Below are 21,868 nucleotides of genomic sequence, written 5' to 3' on the forward strand. Positions count from 1 at the left end.
AAGGAGAAAATATTAGAATATGAAAAGTATTTAAAATTTTTAATATTAAATTTAAGTCTTCAAGCTTAAAGGTTTGTTTTATTTTGTTTTACAATGCTCCAGTCATTCTTTACACCAAATAATAACATTTTATTTTAGTCTTATAGGTATCCATAATCTTTTTTGTTCAAAAAACAAAGAAACACTGATAACATTCCTGAATGATACCAAAGATAAGTTTTGCAGAAATGCAGAAAGTTAAACAGTACAAATTACTCAGTAAAATTTCAAAATTAGATCTTAGATAATTTTCTTTCTTTTTCCTTCCTGCTAAATGAATCTAAACTGAATTTCTCAGTAACTAATCCCCTTTCTTCTGTGACTATCTGCGAGTTATCATACCAATTCTATGTTCCTTCTATACAAAATGATTAATAAGGATCATTTAGTGGAATGCAGAAACTAAGCCATACCAAACAAAACATGTTAGGCCAAAAGACAGAAAATAAATAGAAAAACTATTTCTAAAGTATATGACCCTTTTCATAAGAAGACAATTTTCCCATGCTCTTTACCTTAGAAGAGGCACAGCAGTGGTAGCACTATTCCCATATGATGTATTTTTATGATGTTTCAAAACAATGACAAGAAGAAAATTAGACTGAAAACTCCTCTTTTGTGAACTCTTCCCTGCCGCTGCCCCCTGCCCCTGGACAAGGCTATGCCTCCACCTTCATGCCATCCCCTCCACCTTATCTATATCCCCCGTGTAGCCCTAACGACGCTGGGAGCAACATCCGTATACGATACATTCATATTTATTTTAATTTAAAATAAATTGAATTAGCCAACATATAGCACATCATTAGTTTCAGATGTAGAGTTCAACAATTCCTCAGTTGCACAGAACACCCAGTGCTCATCACATGGTGCTCATCCCGTCACGGGGCCTCCTTGTTGTCCATCCCCCGGTGAGCCCTCTCCCACCCACCCTCAGTTTGTTTCCTAGAGTTCAGAGTCTGTCATGGTTTTTCTCCCACGTTGATGACTTCCCATTCAGTTTTTCCTCCCCTCCCCTATGACCCCCTGTGCTGGTTCCTATATTCCACATATGAGTGAAACCATGTAATTGTCTTTCTCTAATTGACTCACTTCACTCAGCATAATATCCTCAGTTCCATCCACGTTGATGTAAATAGGAATGGCTGATAGTTGAGTAATACAGTCCATTGTATATCTACACCACGTCTTTATCCATTCATCTGTTGATGAACATCTTGGCTCTTACGACAGTTTGTCTATTATGGACATTGTTGCTATGAACCTTGGGGGCAGGTACCCTCTCCAATCACTGCATTTGTATCTTTGGGTTAAATACCCAGTAGTGCAATTGCTGGGTTCATAGGGTAGCTTTAAAACAAACAAATGAACTAAAAAAAGGAGGGCACTTGATTTAATGAGCACTGGGTGTTATATGCATTGGTAAATCATGAAATTTTACCTCCGAAGCTAATTTTTTAAAAGCGCTTTCCATTAGGAATCACAAGTGAATCAAAATTAAAATTTAACTTCCCTTGGGTGCCTGGGTAGCTCGGTGGGTTAAAGCCTCTGCCTTCAGCTCAGGTCATGATCTCAGGGTCATGGGATCAAGCTCCACTTCCGGATCTCTGCTCAGCGGGGAGCCTGCTTCCCTTCCTCTCTCTCTACCTGCCTCTCTGCCAACTTGTGATTTCTGTCTAATAAATAAATAAATAATTCAGAAAAAAAAAAAAGTCGACTTTCCACATTTACAAAATAATGGAGAAAACTTACATTGCCTCAATAGGTTAATAAAATGCACAAGATAAATAAATGTATTTGTATAAGATTCTCAAAAGCCATTATTTAAACAGTCCTGTATAAGACTGAAATTTCAGGGTGCTCGGCAAATATCATAATGCCGGGTACAGCAACTGACACAGCAGATACGTGATAAACATTGTAAATTTAAAAAGGAGAACACAGAGAGAAAGACCGGGAAGTGGGAGGATGTATGGTGAGAAGATTGACAGTCTCACGGGAAAAACTTGATACAATTGTTAAAAAGCCATTTGAATTGGTAACAAAATTTCTTCTCCCATTTCTTTGGCCTGGATTTTATGCCTACAGAGAATGACTTGGAGCTTTCACCAGCCAATTAAAGCGAGTAATATTCCTGGAAATAGCAAGACGGCTATACTTGTTGTAATAGAATCAAACGTAAAATGTAAAAAGGGAACGAAAAGTACCGATATAAAATCCTAAATCTTCGGAAAGAAATGGCTGACGAGCTTCAGTGAGATCTTCACATTGTGCACTCACTTCTGATGTGCAAAGTACGTAAACAGAGATATCTCTAATTTGACGTATTGCTGATGGGGGGAAAAGAACTTTTTTTTTGTTTTGTTTTCGGTCTTTTTGGTTTCATGATATGAGTTTTATACTGTCCCTAAAATCATCAAGTCTGTTCTTAGAATTCAGGTAAGAATTGCTTTACCTCATGGTACCTGGGCTCAAAAAGCAATGAGCCATAGTCTCAGTGTTCTGTCCATATCCAAAGTCCCCAGCTACTCAGAAATGACATCTGGGTTAGAAGATTGATTCATTATGTTCTTTAAGATTGTATGATTTTGCCTTATACTTCCTGCTCATTCCATGTCATGTCACTAATCTCCTTGTGTTTTAATTTCTAATTTTCCAAAAGAGGAACAAATGCTTGACTTGTGCCTTCTCCCTCTCTGTAGGATGTTTCCGCATCACCCAGTGAGCTTGCCTGACCCGGGCACCTGTGCCTAACAGGTGTGTCTCTGCAGCTCTCTCGCAACGTTCTTTTGGGTTTCACCTACTTTCTTTTATTTGATTTCTAATTTCGAATGAGACATATATATAGTTTATGCAGTTGCCATGAGTTTGGATGAACATCAGTTTATCCATTAAATCCTCTGTCTTCAGCTCTGGTCATGATCCCAGGGTCCCGAGATGGAGCCAGGATCCTGGGATGGAGCCCTGCATCTGGCTCTCTGCTTGGTGGGGAGCCTGCTTCCCCCTCTCTCTCTGCCTGCCTCTCTGCCTACTTATGAACTCTGTCAAATAAATAAATAAATCTTTAAAAAAATTAAAAAATAAAATAAAATTAGGAAGGGCTTTTTGGTAGAGCTGTAGTAACATGGTTCAGTCTCTGTACCTGAGTATTCAATATATGTTAGAGATGAGGATGGTGTGGATAGATTCCAGAAAACATTACATTTACCTACTCAGAATCCAGTGTGATTATTTTAAAGTTACAAAGCCATAAAACTGAAGACTTTGTATTTTCTGACTTGGGGGTACAATATGGAAATTTGGAATCTATTCCTTCTTTCTGATATATAAATATATATACACATCCATACATAATATTTATATTTATACTTATATGATGCACATATACATATATGTCATTTTCAACCAGGTCATAGAATCTACAAGACGTAGCACTGAATCCTTTGGAAACTACGTCCCTTTATGCCATCATATTCCCCAGTTCTTTTATAGGTTTAATTCTGTAAGACAAAATCATCTTATTTGATGTCTTAATTCATTACATCCTCACACTGGTGACAAAAATACCATTAGCCCACAGTGGCTTCATAGAAAAAGAAGAAGCAGGTCTGGTTTTCTCATATGAACAACATTCTAATTATGTCAAGATTTCATTGACCTAAAATTACTGAATAATTACCTCATCGAGGACACAACATATAATAAATTGCTTGCACGGCAGAGCTATACCATAAAACACATATACAGCAATTTGGATACCTACTGTCATTCTAAGTGCTAAAATTGCCTTTAAATTACAGAATAGTGGAGCTGGCACTGTCCAACCTGCCCATTTCACAGATTTAGAAGCTAAGTTCCAGAGAGTCTATGACTAAGGTGAGTGAGCAGGTGGTTGCACATCAGCAATCAGTTGCCCTGACTCCTACCCAGTCCTCTTTCTTCTATACTCTCACCACCCTTAACAAGTTTTAACTAGAGTTGTCTGCATATTGTGCTTGATTGTATTAAAGGCTGAAAGAATAGATTACCTGACTCTATCAGTCATTGGCTGTGTGAGCTTGGCCAAATCCCTTAACTTTTGCTGCCTCAGCATCTGTGAAGCAAAGATAATAAGAACAATGAAACTACAGGTGAGGATTAATTAGCTTAAATATGTAAAATATACATGGCACACAGTGAACACTAAAGAAATGCCACACATTACTGTCATGGGAAAACCGAAGAAAATGTGAATTCTGATATAATGTCATTCACAACTGGCTCCCTTCCCCTGCCTATATATATTTTTTTTTGTTTTGTTTTGTTTTGTTTTTTTTCTAGCATACTGGAGCTCTTGAGGAACAACATTTAAAAAAAAAAAAAAAAAGGCGCAGCTTATCAGGGAACAGCAGGCAGCCCCTTTTCAGAAAACAGGGAATTGGAAATGGAATAGGAGTTAGCCAGGGGTGCCTGCATGGCTCAGTGGGTTAAGCTTCCAACTTCTGATTTCAGCTCAAATCATGATCTCAGGGTGGTGAGATCAAGCCCCCGCATGGGACTCTGTCCTGGATGTGGAGCCTGCTTAAGATTTTCTCTTCCTTGTCCTCTGCCCCTCCCCCACCTCTAAAAAGAAAAAAAAAAAAGAGTAGGGGTCACTTGTCTACACACGCATACACACACACAGACCATCGGTGTTCTCCTAGCCCAATCTCCCTAGATCTGAAGGACAAAGACAAAGCTTCCTAGAATCATTACTATTAGCCTAGCCTAGAAATCTCAGACAGGAACCAGACGAGAACCATCCCCACGGATAGGAATCCATTGTGGACAACCATTACCAATTCTCAGAGAGCAGGTGGGACTAATCTGTTTTTGGTTATCTCTTCTAGACCCCCAGAATTTCTTGTTAGCTAATTGCATATACTCCAACAAGCCACACCATTCACCTTAAAATAAATACAATTCTGCATTTTCACTGCAGATTTTGTGCATGATGGCGAAATTTTTCACAACGGTACGACAAACTCTTCCGTAATGTCATACATATAACCAAATTGTCTTATAACTGTCTTAATCAAATATAATTTGACAGTTTTGCCGTTACTATTGCAGTGCTTTTGACTAGCATTGTTTCCACTCCTAGATTTTAGAAAAAAAAAAAAAATCGGGGACCATAATTTGTACGACCATCGTTTCTTCAAAAATTTCCTCCAGGAAAGAAGAGCCTAGAAATGCAGGAGAGGGAGCAGACATTAATGAAGGAAAGCATCTTTCAGAGAAGGGCTGCTGAGAACTTTAGGAGTCTCTTGGCAACAAGAGGCTGCTCTGTGGTATCAAAGAGGCGATACCTGCCTCTGACAATCTGGAGGGCTCAGAAGAATGTGGAGCGTCTGGATTCTCAGGCTCCATCTTAGGTCTCCATCTCGTGTCTCAGGGCCCCACATTTTTCTATGAGGACCCTGACTTCCGCATGAGGCAACTATCAGATGAGGCATTTCAGATTTTCAGCGGTGTCTGCGCTCTGGCTGCAGGAGATAAGGATGACTCAGGACATGCCTTAAACATAAAAATCAGAAAAACAACCTCTCTTCTCAAAAAAGTTTTCAAGGCTTCTAGAGCAGGAGTTACCACTTTTTTTTTTTTTTTTTGTAAGGGGCCAGATAATGAAGTTTTGGGGCTTGTGGGGGACATTGGCCCCTTTTGCACTTGTTCAACTCCACCTTGTCATGCAGATGTAGGCAGAAACAACACCTAAACAAAGGACAGTGGCTTCCTTCCAGTAAAATCTTATTTATAAAAATAGGTGGCTGGCCCACAGGCTATAGTTGGCCAAAGCCTGCTCTGAAGCTCTGAAGCAATTGTCAAAAGCCATCCAACCACATGCTCTTCTTAATTACTCTTTTCCTCAATCTCTCTAAAAGCCTGGCTGCAAAGACCTGCCACCTCAGACCACAGAGTCTTTGCCATTAGAATGCCACTGCCTGGCGCAGGCGACACCACCCCACCAACAGCAGCGGTCCCATCAGGGAGCAGGCCAGCTACAGCAGCTTCAGATACTCGTGGTTTGACATGAGTCGACATTCAGTGGAGCCCAGAAAGCAGCCTCGGGAAAGGGCGTGAGGGCATATAGTCTTTGAGGAGGTCGGAAGGGCAAGGAGCAGGTAAGCTCGCTCAGGAAGCAGGGGAAGGAGACAAGGAATAAGGTGGGGAAGGGACAAAGCCAATGCAAGGGTGCATTAGAGACACTTGGAACTTGGTTCTATCAGGACCCTCTGAAGACACATGTATAATGAACCTTTATACTGTCTCCAAGGAAAAGAGGAGGACTACAGAGAGCAAGATAGAGTCGCTCATGTCAAGCAGAGACGCAAGCACTGAAGCATGTTCCAGCTAAGATCATTAATAGAGGAGACCCAGCAGCATGGTAAAACCATCCTTCTGCAGCTCAGACGGGCTCCAGATGAGAAACTGCCAGGACATGGGGTGCAGCTGGGAAATACCACTAGGTTACACCTGCCCAGAAGTGTTTAGAGCAGCAATGGCCAGAGTCGAGGGCTCAGTTAAATAAGGGCCAGGAGAATGGGAAGTAGGCAGCAATCCTAGGACTTTGAAGATACTCAAATGTCAGTAATTGTGAGCTACTCATTGCCATGGCAATGGTGAATTATCAGTAAACCACAGAACTTCATAATTAGGTCATTGGTAATTGATAAAATACAAAGGAGCATTGGTAAGTCGTAAATCCTTCTTATAGGAAGGAAGCTTATAAATCTTCAAATTTGCTCTTTGGAATCTCAAAAATTACTTTCAAAATATCTGGACAATTGATTTTCCAGTCTCTGCTTAAATAGCTGGGGGGGGGGTGCAAAAACAAAACAAAAAAACTTCTATTTCATTGAGCTGATCAATAAATTATAAGCTAGGTGGGAATAGTTTAAATTTCTTATTCTGTGGTCTCATGTGCCTCCTACTGACTAAAATTGTCCACTTCTAGTTCCAGAATTTATTAAAATTAATACGCTAGTATTAATTGATTTTAAGTAATAAAATACTCTTGATACAATTTTAAGTTCCTGTGACATTTGGAAGTCACTTACATTTGGGGTGGTCAAACATTTGCATGAGGTACTGGCCCATAGGACTGATTTTAAATTTTATCCTTTGTCACCACCTGGTGGTAGAACATTTTCTCTTCTTCTTAGAATTTTGCGCTTGAAGTTCTTTTTTGTTGCCAAGGAAAATCTCTAAACCAAGAGAGTAAGTTTAGCAAGTATGAAACTTTAGCCTTGATAGTCAGGTATAAATGTATACTAACCATACTTACGCACTTAATAATAATATTTGCTTAGTGAATGATTTTTTGTCTTAGTAAGCTGCAATGTCTACGATTTTTCATTTGAATTGTAAAAAGCCCTTAAGTGTGACGAATGGAAGTTATCCACAGTATTATCTTATGAGGTAGTTTCCTTTTTTTTTTCCCTAAGCTTAATTGATTTTTGGTTTAAACTGATGGAGCTACATGATTAAGGACTTAGCTAAGGCATTTTAATACTGTTTTAAGTTTTATTAACTACACTTAAAGTTACAATATTTAAAGGATATTTTCCATGATACCAAAAGGCAAGAGGCAGCTGAGTAGAAATGTATTAAATAAGATTGCAAAGGTGTTAAAAACTTTAAGTTCCAGCCTTGAACTCTTTGGACAACCGGCTTGAACATCATTTGTTGTAGAACGTTGCCACCTCGTGGATAAAAAAAGAAGTACTGAAGGCCGTGGAGTTTTTAAGGTGGAAATTTCGTGTTGCCAGAAAGTTCCTAGTTAGAGTTTTAAATAAAACTTAATCATTGGAAACAACAGTAATGACAAATCTGACAACATACTTACTTACCAAAGCAATTAATTGGTTAAAATTCCCAAAGGCATTTGATGAAAAATAATGAGCCAGAGTTATTTCTAAGTCTCCAATTTGGCTACATCTTAGGCAAGACACTTAACCTCTGTGAGGCTCAATTCCACATCTGTCAGACAAGGGCAGTGGATTAGACAGATCTTACTCTTCGGTTTTTGCAAATGCATGACTTTGAGGTCATAGCTATTTTAAGTCCAAATGCAATTTACAACAATTTTTCTGGTTTGTTTTTTTTTTTTAATATTTGTATTTCTGGGTATGTAACTGGCTTAACATAAATGTTTTCTATCTATTTTCTCATTTATAATCAAATAAAATGTCCACTGGTCCAGTGTTACTTTGAGCCGTATGTTTCTTCCCAAAAAACACTAATGTTAAACAGTTTTCTTTTCTAATTGGTAAATCCTCCTGTTGGAAAATATGAAGAGCATTACATGTTTATGAAATATGTATATCATTTCTGTACACAATGTTTACACTAGAATGCTAATAGCTCATATATTTTACCAGATTCCTTCATTTCATGGCCATTTCAATACTTAATTTGGTGTAGACTTCTAGAGAATTATAAATTGAGTATTGTGTCTGTAGTATATAAATATATGAAACACATACAAACATGTAAAGTATAAATAAGAATGAATAACTGTTTATTTCTTGTACTTTAAAATGCACAAAACTTTTTCTTTTCTCTGTTAATAGAGGACACAGATGCTTTTAAAAGGCCAAACTATTAATTGTAAAAATACTTTTATGTCAAATATTTTAACTTTTATTAGGTCATCTCTACTAATAATAAAAACTGGTTAAGGTCTATAAATTAGAGCATATCAAGATTTATACTTCCATAAGCACATATGTATTCTATAAAGAGGAAACCAGAAATATGGTAGGGGGGAATTCAGCATGTGAGCATTGGGTACACGTTTAAATCGTTTAAATCAAGAAGCAAACGTTTTATGAGTGGGAGTACAAAACTGACTAACAAGGATCCAATATCACATGTCACTTTTACTAGCACCATGTACAAATTTGATTCCTTTGGTCTTGTTTCTTCTCTAGTAAAGTATGTTTTTCAATTCACAATTTTGTTTATAAATATATGTATATATTCATGTCACACCACACACTCCTGAACAGAGTGCTGGTCCTTAAAAACAAAGAAGGAAGTAGATTAAATGTTCTACTGAGCATGGAAGGACTTTTTCAAGCTTAGTAATTGGCAACTTCTACATCCATGCCTCTGTTGAAGCGATTAAAAAAGAATCATTTCCCAGAACTACAGGTGCACAACAGATTGGAGTCATTATGCAAAAGAACAGAAATCTGGAGAGAAACCCAGTGAGTAAAAAAGCCATGTTCCTGGCCATTCTTTTGCCATTAGTTCTCTGTTTTTTCAGTTCTATTTGTATATACAACATGAAATCTGCAAAAATTATAACAGTTTTGAAGTAAACCATTCAAGATTAGAAATGTATGCCTTGAATTAAACAAACTTCCCATAAGAAGCGCACTGGAGGCAGAAAGAGACTAAAGGCCCAACCTGCTCTAATATAAAAGCTAAATTTTACGTACGGGAGTTCAAAGTTGGGAATGTATTACACGATTTTTTTTTTTAACTACACATTTTTTTCTGCTGATTTTCTGAATTTCCCTGTCCCCATTCAAGCAAATCACATTGAACCTTACTGCTCTGGTAAGTTTTTCAGCCCCTAGACCACCTCAGGTATCTGAAATCTTCATCTCAAAACCAGTCGGATCACCACCTTCTGGTCACCATCTATTGTTTCCAGAACCCTCCTCTAAGCAAAGGGTCTGAAAACTTACCCATGGCTTTGCCATCGTGTTTTCATGATTCCATAGTCAATATCTTGTAGGTGGAAAGTGATTATTTTTCCTCAAATGTTCTCCCAAGTGTCTTACCTTCTTTCTAGGTAAAATGAAAGAACAAATGAATTGAAATCATTAAAAGGCGGCACGTTTAAAAACTAAGAGGAGAGAGATGTAAAAATGAAGAAGAAGGAGAAGGAAGAAGAGGAAACCGAGGAGGAAGAAGAGGAAGGAGAAGAGGAGGAAGAACAAAGTCTGGAAACCAAACCTGGAGAAGCAGGGCTGTTTGCATAGGAAATGACACTTAGAAGCACAGCGAAGTGAATCGCTTATTTCCAAGATGAACAGAAGCTTAGGATGGACTTTGTAGAAATGGATGAGGCCACTCGTGAGTGTAGGTTGATATGAAATTTGAAGGACAAAGGGAACCGAGTAAATGCGCTGGGAAGGGGGGCTGGATGGGAGGAGAGGGGCAGAAACACAGCCTTAAAATGTTAGCTAGATGGTGGGAAAAGTGGAACAGCAAAGACAAGAGGGACACTGGTCATCGACACACTTTAACCTGCTATTAAAATGTATTAAAACATCCTTCTCGGGTGGATCATTCAGCATTTAACTATGACACTGACCTGAGCCAGAGAAAACTGCATTCCAGAACGTATCTGTCCCTCAGCGGGGTGGGGCCCCTGGTGACTGCCTTAGCAAGTGCGAAGCCCCTGTGCTTCCCTGTGCCAATCCTTCCCATTGGAGCTCTCCTAGAGAGAGGCAAGCAAGGCTTTTGTGTTTGTGTTTGCCAGCAGGCCATCTAGAACTCTGACAGGAGAGGAAGCTGGAAAGTATTCTGAAACCAAAAGTTGTAAGAGGGGTGTGTGGGAGGACTTGGAGGGGCGCTTCGGGCTGGGGCCGGATGAAGTTGGGAGGGTCTGGGGAGGGCAGAGGAAAGGGCTGACCCCAAACTTGGTGCAAATGAAGGGGCGGGAGCGGCGAGACAGGACCCCGGGCGAGGAAGGAGGGAGCCCGCGCGCAAAGGGATACAGGTCCGTCCGCCTTGAGGCGGCCGTTCGCACCATTGTCCCCTGGTTTTCCGCCTGTGGAAGCATTATGAAACATTTCCTTCCTCTGTGTCATTGAGCCTCGCCCTCCCTCTTTTTCGATGGAAGCGCGGCTCAGCTTTTTCTTAGGAACCTAAGAGGTGGAAAGAAGGCTCATCTTTGCTCGCTTTCAGAACGCGGGTGCAGACTTTCCCCTTCCCGGTGGGAAGAGGAGGGAGGGGTCGGGGAAGGAAGCGAAGCTCCCAATTTCCCCACCGCACACTTTCTAGCCTCAGCGAGCCCGCGGGTCCCTGGGTGGAAAAGTGGGGTTCCTTCACGTTCCGGCCCGCCTGGCCTACGTTCTGCGGCAGCTATTAGGTAGAGGAAGGCAGACTGGGCGGGAGTTGATTCTTTCTGGAATGAACAAGGGAAAGCGCAAGTCCCTCCTTAGGCTCTAGGGAATTAAAACGCGTTCCAGATCACCTATTCCGGAAGCACGAGCCTGGTCCCCAAAGAGAAGTCTTTTAAAAGTCAGGAGATAACACGGGTGGTGGTAATAAAGTTCAACGAGAACGCATTTTGGAAACCTAGAGCCCGGGAAGTGACCCCCAGACCTAGGCATGCTTTCTAGGGAGGCACTGACCAAACACGCTTTCCCCCAGAACTGTTGGGGCGAAGAGAGAGCAAGCTGCACAAACCGGCCGAGGCAAGCCAGCGAGATGGAGAGGTGGGGTGAGGTATTTTTCTGGGAAGGCTCATCTCACAAAGTGGGGAGTGAGGGGTTGCGGGAGGGGGTGACGTAGGCAAGGGGCATAGTGACAGCCCCCAGGCAGGGAAATCTTGGAGAAGGGATTCAGCTCTCCACCCCCACTGTCCCTTCTGGGAACTGCAACCCAGCGCGCGAACTGCGCTCCCGCACAGGGGCGGCGAGAAGGGAGGGGGGGTCCGGAAAGCCCACGAAGAAGAAGGCGCAGTGGAAGGGGGTACCTTCTCCCCGCATCAGCCCCAGACGCACAAAGCGCCGGTCACAGCGCCCCTCCAGCGTCTTCCGCCCCCAGATTGACGAGGCCTTGGCGCCCTGCCACCGCGGAGGCCGTCCCCTCCCCCGCCCGGGCCCGCGGCGCTGAGCGCGGTTTAGCACCGACTGAGTTTGGGGGCGGTGTCTTTGGGATGGAAAGGAGGCCAAGAGGGAGAGAGAAGGGGGGAGGGAGGTGGAGATGCAGTCAAGACTATAAAAGGGCTGCCCCGGCTGCCTGGTGCTCGCACTCGCTGGAGAGCGGCTCCACGCCAGGGGCCACTGCAAAGCCGGCGCAAGAGTAGGGCCGAAAGGACCGAGTCTTGCGCAAAGCCAGCCGCCCTGCGGCCAAGGCGGAGACCGAAGAGGGGCTCCAGGCACCGATCCTCGCGTTGCCCGTTGCCCGCTGCCCCGGAGGCGTTCCAGGGCACTTCTAGTCTCTGCAGCAGCCTCCCATCCAGCCCCTGCTGCGAGGTGCCTCCAACTCTGCGCCAGAAGAAAAACTTCCCGCGCTCCCGCAGAACTGCAGCGCCTCGTTCCCAGTGGCTCCGGAGTCCTGTACGCGGCCAGCTCTGCGCGCACTTTCAAAGAGTAACAGTAATCGTTAACATCCCAGAGCGAGGCCAGCGAGGCTCCGTGCTCCGGACCCGAACAATAGTCCCCTCGCCCGGTGCACTGCGGCGCGCGGTGCCTCCCGGGACTCGGGTGCAGCGACCGATCCCCGCAGGGTTTCGAAGGCGCACAAGAGGCAGCGACATGGGGAACGCGGAGCCAGCGCGGCGGCCTCGGGGCTCACAGCCTGCGCCCGCGCTGCTTCTACTCGCGGCGGCTACGACTCTGCTGCTTCTGCCGGGCGCGCGCGGGCGCCCCGCAGAGGAAGACGAAGAGTTGGTGCAGCCCGCATTGGAGCGCGCACCGGGACACACCACCACGCACCTTCGCCTGGACGCCTTCGGCCGGCGGCTGCACTTGGAGCTGCAGCCCGACCGCGGCTTCCTGGCGCCGGGTTTCACACTGCAGACCGTGGGGCGCAGGCCCGGGCCCGACGCGCTCGGTCCGGACGCCGCCGGCGACCTGGCGCACTGCTTCTACTCCGGCACGGTGAACGGCGACTCCGGCTCGGCCGCAGCTCTCAGCCTCTGCGAGGGCGTGCGCGGCGCCTTCTACCTGCAGGGCGAGGAATACTTCATCCAGCCCGCGCCGGTCGCCGCCACCGTGCGTCTCGCCCCAGCTGCCGCCGCCGCCGCCGCCGCCGGGGAGGAGCCGCCGGAGCGACCCCAGTTCCATCTCCTGCGGCGGAGGCGGCGGGGCGGCGGCGGCGCCAAGTGCGGGGTCACTGACGACGAGACCCGGCTTGGGAGGGGCGAGGGGCCGGCGGGCGAGGACGCCGGAGCGCAGTGGCCGCGGCGGGACCCGGCGCCGCAGCGGGCGGGACAGCCGACAGGTATCGATCCCTGGAGAGTTGCTCTCACTTGTCTCTCCATTCATCCCACTTTGCCCACCGTCTCTGTGCGGCGCGTGCGGAGGGTAAACTGTTCGCAGGCAGGAACCGATGTCAGGGGACCGGATGGAGGCCTAATGTGGGTTGAGGTTTGGGTTGGTGAACTAATCCCATCCTTGCTAGAACAGAATCCCGTTTGCCCGAATAATGAATGGTCAAGGGAAGTCAGACAAATCCACGATTTTCTGCTAAGGCGCAGCGTTTCGACAGGGAAGGGAAGAGCTGATAACCCTACTCCTTCCACCTTAGTGCAGTGTGAGCGCGTGTGACTTATTTCCGTCCTGCTAGTTTCTTTTTAACGCCGGTACATGTGTTCTTGGGTCGGGTTGCAACTTTGCGCCCAGCGTCGTAAGTGCCAGTGCGCGTACCCTGCGCCCGGAGGAGGGCGGAGGAGCGACGGCGACCTGGCGGCGCGCACTCCGCGAGCCTGGACAGCTGCGCTAGAATCTCGGTTCCGCGGGCCTCCGCCTTCTCCCCCTTCCCCCTTAAGAGGCTGACCCCGACCGGCTGGCGGCGGCGGGGCCCCTCTGCAGAACCTGCTTGGGAGGTCTTAGCGCAGCGGGCCCCGCCTCTCCGCGCCTCCCGCACGGCCTCCCAGTTTGCGCTCCCTCTCGCGGCCAAACTTCTGCTCTCGAGCACTGTTAGTCAATGCCGAACCTTCCTGCAACGCCTCACCCTCACTGTGCGAGTTGTGCGAGGTGATTACTGCCCTGTCCTCTTCATTCTATCGCTTGGGTGCCTCTTTTCGTCCTTAACTTTCTCACGTGTCTTGTTTTCGAATTTTCATGTTTTCCCCTGGACATCAGCTCCTGGAAGCCCGTACACGGTCAGTGTCCAGTTTAGGACTTCCCTGGGGGCTGGTTTTCAGTACAGAGTCAAAGGGCTCTTTTCTGAATAATCAAACGTGGCCCCATGGCTCAAGGCAGGAACTTAGTTCCCTGGAACAGTGGGAGTAGGGCAATAGGCTGCTGGGCAGAGTGTGTGGTCCTTGTGCCCGGATTTGGCAAGAGCAGAGCATCCCCAGGGACCCCTGGAATGAGAGAGCAGAGCAGGCCGAGATTCCTCCAGGCCCGGCCCCTTGGCAGAGGCCCCAGCCCTGCCCTGGGTCTTCCACGTGGAGTCGGATGATCTCATTCAGGATTTGAGTACTGGCCTGTGAAAGAGTGACTCAGGGGCTCTGCCTGCTTCCCTTGCTCCAAATTTTTACTACAGCTGGGCAGGGTGATGTGCACACTGCCTTGGTCAGCTTATAGGATTTCAAGGAGGACAAAAGAAATCCTGCTTAAAAAAAAAAAAAAAAAAGTACGAAGCCTCAGTGACTCACATGGCTTTTTTATTTCTAGTAAAGGAGAGAGAAAAAAAAATAATAATAAAGGGAAAAAAAACTTTAAAAATAACACTTTCAGTGAAAAGAGATGCAAATATTTTTGTTATTGTTGTTCCAGGCCTATTTTTGCCTTATTTGCTCTGACGGGTTAGGCTTTCCTTATATACTGTGGGAAGGTCACTATTCTTGGCAAGACTGTCTCTGAGCAAACCGTCTTTTTTGTCTCTTCACAGGAACTGGAAGCATAAGAAAGAAGCGATTTGTGTCCAGCCACCGCTATGTGGAAACTATGCTGGTGGCTGACCAGTCAATGGCAGAGTTTCACGGCAGTGGCCTGAAGCACTACCTCCTGACCCTGTTCTCCGTGGCAGCCAGGCTGTACAAACACCCTAGCATTCGGAATTCAGTGAGCCTGGTGGTCGTGAAGATCCTGGTCATCTACGAGGAACAGAAGGGGCCGGAAGTGACCTCCAACGCGGCCCTCACCTTACGGAACTTCTGCAACTGGCAAAAACAGCACAACCCACCCAGTGACCGGGATGGAGAACACTATGACACGGCGATTCTCTTCACCAGACAGGTAGGAGCAGGACCCTGCGGATTAGGACTGTCCTCTAGGGAGTCCGCTTTGTCACAAGCAAATGTGTTCAAGGCATTTCCCCAGTGTTTTTGCAGTTACTTTTTTTTTTTTAATTGGCTAGGCTGGTTCCCCTTATTTAGGTTTTCCTTAATTTTAATATCTCAAGTCTCACAGTCCTATTTGAATAGCATCACAGAAAAATCTTCATTAAAGTCACCCACAGTGGTCCCAAAAGCACAGCTCAGCAGCAGGGAATGTAAATGCTCCCACACAAATGTGGAGATACATGTTGCCAGAAAGTTAGGTCCCTGCCAAAAGGTTTGCGCTCTCTGTCCCTCTGAGTCAGGACCCACCTCTGTTCCTTTCAGGACCTGTGTGGGGCCCAGACCTGTGACACTCTTGGGATGGCTGATGTTGGAACTATTTGTGACCCCAGCCGAAGCTGCTCAGTCATAGAAGATGATGGCTTGCAAGCCGCCTTCACCACAGCTCATGAACTAGGTGAGTCCATTTCGGACTAGGAGTGGAGTCCGCTGCATGCGTTTTCAAAGGGATAAACCATGTTGCTCACAGAAGGGGGGAGTGTCGGCAGGTTTATTGCTATTTTAGGTTCCGGAGCTTTCTAAAAACTGCAGGAAGTATTTTTTCCCCCCACTATTCTAAACAAGGGCCAGCCTTATTTGGATTCAAAATAACATAGAAGGAGCTCTGGACCTTTGGAAATTTGCATATTTGTTTGCACCTTTTAAAAGACAGGCACGCTGTGTCCGAACTAGATGGTTGCCAAAGTACATTTCTTCTTCTAGAAACCCCACTTTGAGACAAACAGAATCCCCGATGGGGGAAACAAATGTTGTGAGTGATCTATTTTTTGATGTGGGTTTTGGATTGCTTCTTAGGCCACGTGTTTAACATGCCCCATGATGATGCAAAGCAGTGCGCCGGCATTAATGGCATCGACCAGAATTCCCACATGATGGCGTCAATGCTTTCCAACCTGAACCACAGCCAGCCTTGGTCTCCCTGCAGTGCCTACATGATTACGTCATTTCTGGATAATGGTCACGGTAAGAAGCTTGAGCTACTCTTTCTAGGTGTTCTTCAGCTTCCACATGGAAGGTTCTAGTTAAACCACCTCATTCTCTCTTTTTTTGTTCTTTTTATTTCTCCTCCTTCCAAGTTACCTTCATTGTCAAGAGCATACATTGTTAGGCCTTTATTTCCAATAACAGATCATTCTTCTGGCCGGGTAGCTCCTGAAGTACGTTAATTTGATACTTTTTCAGCAGAGCAATAACTTCCCATCACTGTTAACATAGAAACCCCTTTGAGGACAAAATCTTACAAATCATGTAAACCTCTCTGGCATTTTCCCCAGAAGCTCTGGTGTTCAAGTCACTCCGCTATATATATGATGTCTTAAGATACATATTTTCTGAAACCAATCTGCCTTCCGTGTGTTTTCCTCTCCTGTTTTATAATGAGTGGGCATTTCCTTTGCAGGGGAATGTTTGATGGACAAGCCCCAGAGCCCCATCCAGCTCCCCTCGGATCTCCCCGGGACCTTGTATGATGCCAACCGGCAATGCCAATTTACGTTCGGGGAGGAGTCCAAACACTGCCTAGATGCGGCCAGCACTTGCACGACCCTCTGGTGCACGGGCACCTCCGGCGGCTTGCTGGTGTGCCAAACCAAACACTTCCCTTGGGCAGACGGCACCAGCTGTGCGGAAGGGAGATGGTGTATCAACGGCAAGTGTGTGAACAAGACGGACAAGATGCACTTCCATGTGAGTTTTCCTGTCGCCACGTGTTTGCATACTCCTTTAAAATTCACAGCTGGGAAGGAACAAAGTGATACCAAAGCATCAGGTATCATCATAAACATCCCTGCCTGTGGCTTTGATGGTTGCTTTGACAGCTGATTCTCTGGTCCTTATTTTTCTCTTTTATTTCCTAAAAAGACTTCTGTAAAGAGTTCTAATGCTGACCCCTTGTTTTCCCATTTAGACTCCTGTTCATGGAAGCTGGGGGCCGTGGGGACCCTGGGGAGAATGTTCGAGAACGTGTGGTGGAGGAGTTCAGTACACAATGAGGGAATGTGACAACCCCGTCCCCAAAAACGGAGGGAAGTACTGTGAAGGCAAGCGTGTGCGCTACAGGTCATGTAACATTGAAGACTGTCCAGACAACAATGGTGAGTAGAAATGGGGTAAAAGCCATGTGGCCGCAGGCCAACAGGTAAGGGTTGAAAACCGATGATGTCATTATATCCTTTTGTTTCTAGGAAAAACCTTTAGAGAGGAACAATGTGAGGCACACAATGAGTTTTCTAAAGTTTCCTTTGGGAGCGGGCCCGCGGTGGAGTGGACACCCAAGTACGCTGGAGTCTCCCCCAAGGACAGGTGCAAGCTCATCTGCCAAGCCAAAGGCGTCGGCTTCTTCTTCGTCTTGCAGCCCAAGGTACTTCCTTTCATTCATACTCTTGTCTAAGAAACGAGGGCTTGAACTGTGACCTTTTCACACAACCTCTGACGCAGTTTCATTAGTTTATACATATTTTTTTAAAAACATTTTTTAATTATTTATTTGACAGAGAGAGAGAGAGAGATCACAAGTAGGCGAAGAGCAGGCAGAGAGGGGGAAAGGGGGGAAGCAGGCTCCCTGCTGAGCAGAGAGCCTGTTGCTGGGCTCGATCCCAGGACCCTGAGATCATGACCCCAGCCGAAGGCAGAGGCTTAACCCACTGAGCTACCCAGGCACCCCTTTATTAGTTTATAATATTAACGCTTTCCATTTCAAATTAGATCTCCTTGTCTTCTGGATACATTGGCAACTGCCCGCTTTGGGTGCGGTGTTGCTTTCAGTGATGAATAAAGCTTGAATCTAGCACTCGGGATTCTTATCGTTGCTTGTTATTCCTCTGATGTACAAAGATGTAAAATTCTTTATAGTTAGATAAATTTGCATGGCAACCAGCCAGTGGCTTTGGAGAATAACATAGGCATGGACAAAACTAGTAACTGGTGATTAGCATTAACATGTGCAAATGGACTTATTAAAATGAAGTCTGAGCATCGATAACTCTTGTGTTTGAGGATTTCTCTTGAAACTGTAGAAGCATCATTTTGCTCTCTTGCTGAGGGGGTAAATCTGGTTCTGAGGTTAAAAAAAAAGAAAAGGAAATGAATTTTGTTTGAGTTATCATGTGCTGTTATCACTGTAGGCTATGAAAATACTTCCCAGTTGCAGATTCAACACACAACTGACTAATTTAGTGTGTGCGATTGTTGAGTATTATTCTAGGCATGGGGCAGACCACAGTAAACACATTAACAAGCTCTGCTTTTGTTGACCTTACCTGTAAGTGATATAGCTCAATAAACAATTAACCAAAAAGAAATTATAATTTTTTCAGACATCTACATCTACTGTGGGGAAAAAGCCACCAGGAAGGGTAGTATGTGATACACGTTGAGTTCTGTTTTAATTGTGATGATCGGAAGACGATGTTAATGAGAGAAACTTTCCTAATTATCAGAGCATCCTCTCTTTCCCGTGGTAACCTGTGACGCAAATATATTTCTCTTCTTCTTCAGGTGGTGGACGGTACCCCGTGTAGCCCAGATTCCACCTCCGTCTGCGTGCAAGGACAGTGTGTAAAAGCTGGCTGTGATCGCATCATAGATTCCAAAAAGAAGTTTGATAAATGTGGCGTCTGTGGAGGAAACGGATCCACGTGCAAGAAAACCTCAGGATCGGTGACCAGTGCAAAGTGAGTTTTAAAACATCGTACTCCCAAAGATCTTATTATTTACATGTAATTTCACGGCTTTAGTAAAAGTTTCATGCTCCATTGATGGACGAGCGTGGTTTCAAGCTAATTCAGAGAATTAGCCAAGGGACTGAGAAATTCTTACATGTGTTTTTTTCTGACCCGCAGACCTGGCTATCACGATATCATCACAATTCCGGCTGGAGCGACAAACATTGAAGTGAAGCAACGGAATCACCGGGGATCCAGAAACAATGGGAGCTATCTCGCCATCAAAGCTGCGGATGGCACCTATATCCTGAACGGCGACTTCACTCTGTCCACCTTAGAGCAGGACATTTCCTACAAAGGGACCGTCCTAAGGTACAGCGGGTCCTCCGCCTCGCTGGAACGAATCCGCAGCTTCAGTCCGCTCACAGAGCCCATAACCATCCAGGTCCTCACGGTGGGCAACGCCTTCCGTCCCAAAATCAAATACACCTATTTTGTGAAGAAGAAGAAGGAGTCTTTCAACGCCATCCCTACTTTCTCCGAATGGGTCATCGAGGAGTGGAGCGAATGCTCCAAGTCGTGCGGGCTGGGCTGGCAGCGGAGGCTGGTGGAGTGCCGTGACATCAACGGGCAGCCCGCCTCTGAGTGTGCGAAGGAAGTGAAGCCGGCCAGCACCAGACCCTGCGCCGACCTGCCCTGCCCCCACTGGCAGCTAGGGGATTGGTCCCCATGTTCCAAGACTTGCGGGAAGGGTTACAAAAAGAGAACCTTGCAGTGTCTGTCTCAGGATGGGGGGGTGCTGTCTCACGAGAGCTGTGATCCTTTAAAGAAACCGAAGCATTACATAGATTTTTGCACGATGGCGGAATGTAGTTAAGCAGCGTCCGTGTAGGGGGAGGGACGAGGTATGGAAGGGCTGAGGGGCTGACATCAAGAAGTTTCTCGATGTCGGCACCTGGAGGGACCCAGTGTACCTTGGGGATCCAGTGTACCTTGCCCGTAGGCAACAAGGCCTGTCAAGGAGTTGGGAGGGTAGAGGGAGGTAGAAAAGAAGTTAGATCGTCAGAATATCCTGCCAGTTACAAATCTGATAGGCTAGTTAATGAGGGTTATTAATCTCTGAGCAATGATATAGCATGATTAAGCCCCAGGGCATTATTATTATTCCTTTTGTTACATCTATGACAAGTTAAAAAGAAAATAGAAACAATTGTCCAACTTAGTTTAAGGAGTATACAATCCCTGTGTTGTGGTACTGATTGAATACTTTGTATATTTAAATTGTGTGTCGGGGAATGAAAAGCAGAAGAGAGAAGAGATTTGTTTAGCTTCAGACAGGGCTTACTTTACCTCACTAACAGCAGAGGGAGAAAAGGGATACAAGAAGCATCTTTAACCAGCACTGATACGGCTGCTACCATTTCGGAGAATGTTCCTGCGGTCTTTTCTACCAAGAGGTAAGAGTTCAAGACTGTCCACCACGACAGAAATGCTTAACAACCTCACATGACCCAAAAGAACTCTTTGCTTTCTTGTGCCCTTGTTATGTCTTTATTCATGACTTTATTTTGACCAAGAAACAATCCCACGTGTCTGTAAAAATGCAGGAAGTATACAAGGGTTAAAAAAGCAGCAACGAATCCGATGCTCGGAAAAACCAGAAGGCAGGATGGGTTCAGTACCTCCTACTTTTCTTTCCTCTGTGTGTAAGCCTACTTTAAGAATGTGGATGTCAAAAAACAAAACAAAAACAACAACAAAAAACTGTTCCTGTCTCAAGAAAGACTGGGTGATCACAGGAAAAGGATGTAATGCCGGTATAAGAATAAGGTGTGTAGAAGGGATCCCCAGGGTTTGGGGACATGGAGATCACTTGTCTCACAGTGGGGAGGCTACTGAGGGGTAGCAGGTCCATCCCCAGCAGCTGGTCCAGCAGTCATATCCTGGTGAATGTCTGTTCAGCTCTTCTACTATGATAGAGAATATGACTTTTTTTTTCCATATGTATATAGTAAAATATGTTACTATAAATTCTACATACTTTATAAGTATTTGTGTGTTCCTTCTAAGAAGGACTATAGTTTGTAATAAATGCCTATAATAACATATTTATTTTTATACATTTCTTCCTAATGATAAAACTTTTAAGTTATATCGCTTTTGTAAAAGGGCATATAAAAATAGAGTATTTATACAATATATGTTACTAGAAATAATAAAAGAACACTTTTTGAATGTGTGTGTCTATTTTTTTTTAATGGGAATTAATTCCTGGGAAGGAAATCTGAGACACAAATACTGAGTTTGAAGACTAAATAACTTTCTTAAATTCTATAGAAATAAGGTTTCATTCGAATGAAATGTATTTCATGTATCCTTAATGTATGTGATTGTTACCAAAAAAAGAAATCTATTATATCTTCAGTAACAGAGTTTTGTTGAACATACACCAATGGTTGGCAAATGTTTTCCGTGAAGAGTCAGATGATAAATATTTTTGGTTTTATGGGCCAGATCATCTCTGTCACAACTTCTTACCTATGCTGCTGTTGCCTGAAAACAGCCATAGACAATACATCAGTGAATGGGCACAATGGTGTTCTAATAAAACTTTATTTACAAGAGCTGGGCCAAATTCGTTCTGTGGGTAGTTTGCCCACCTCAGGGATATAACACAAATGAGAAAAGGTGGGATTCCGGATGCATTTTGAATTTGTATCTCTTCAATTATATATGTGAGTAAAATTTGTGACAGCACTGAAGCCACTGACTAGAAAATGACACCTCAAAAATTACATTTGGGGATGGAGCCACATGGAGAGCCCAACCGTCCAAATGTTCCATTTGCTCTTCAGGAACAAGAGGGGTTTTGAAGAAACCCTGGAGCCCT

At 44.8% G+C, this 21,868-nt stretch overlaps 1 protein-coding gene across 1 annotated transcript; it reads left to right on the plus strand.

The window, feature by feature from the left end:
- Positions 1-12,043: 12,043 nt before the first annotated feature.
- ADAMTS1 (ADAM metallopeptidase with thrombospondin type 1 motif 1) lies at positions 12,044-21,602 on the plus strand. The gene is made up of 9 exons (XM_004757448.3): positions 12,044-13,248; positions 14,866-15,212; positions 15,581-15,713; positions 16,112-16,279; positions 16,716-17,002; positions 17,223-17,409; positions 17,500-17,675; positions 18,812-18,987; positions 19,156-21,602. Exons 1-9 carry the CDS (start codon positions 12,561-12,563, stop codon positions 19,853-19,855), a joined length of 2,862 nt encoding a protein of 953 aa, XP_004757505.2. The 5' UTR covers positions 12,044-12,560; the 3' UTR covers positions 19,856-21,602.
- The last annotated feature ends 266 nt before the right edge of the window (positions 21,603-21,868 follow it).

Source organism: Mustela putorius, unplaced genomic scaffold (genome assembly GCF_011764305.1).
Source record: "Mustela putorius furo isolate JIRA1106 unplaced genomic scaffold, ASM1176430v1.1 tig00000832_pilon_pilon_pilon, whole genome shotgun sequence".
NCBI classification, from domain to species: Eukaryota; Metazoa; Chordata; class Mammalia; order Carnivora; family Mustelidae; genus Mustela; species Mustela putorius.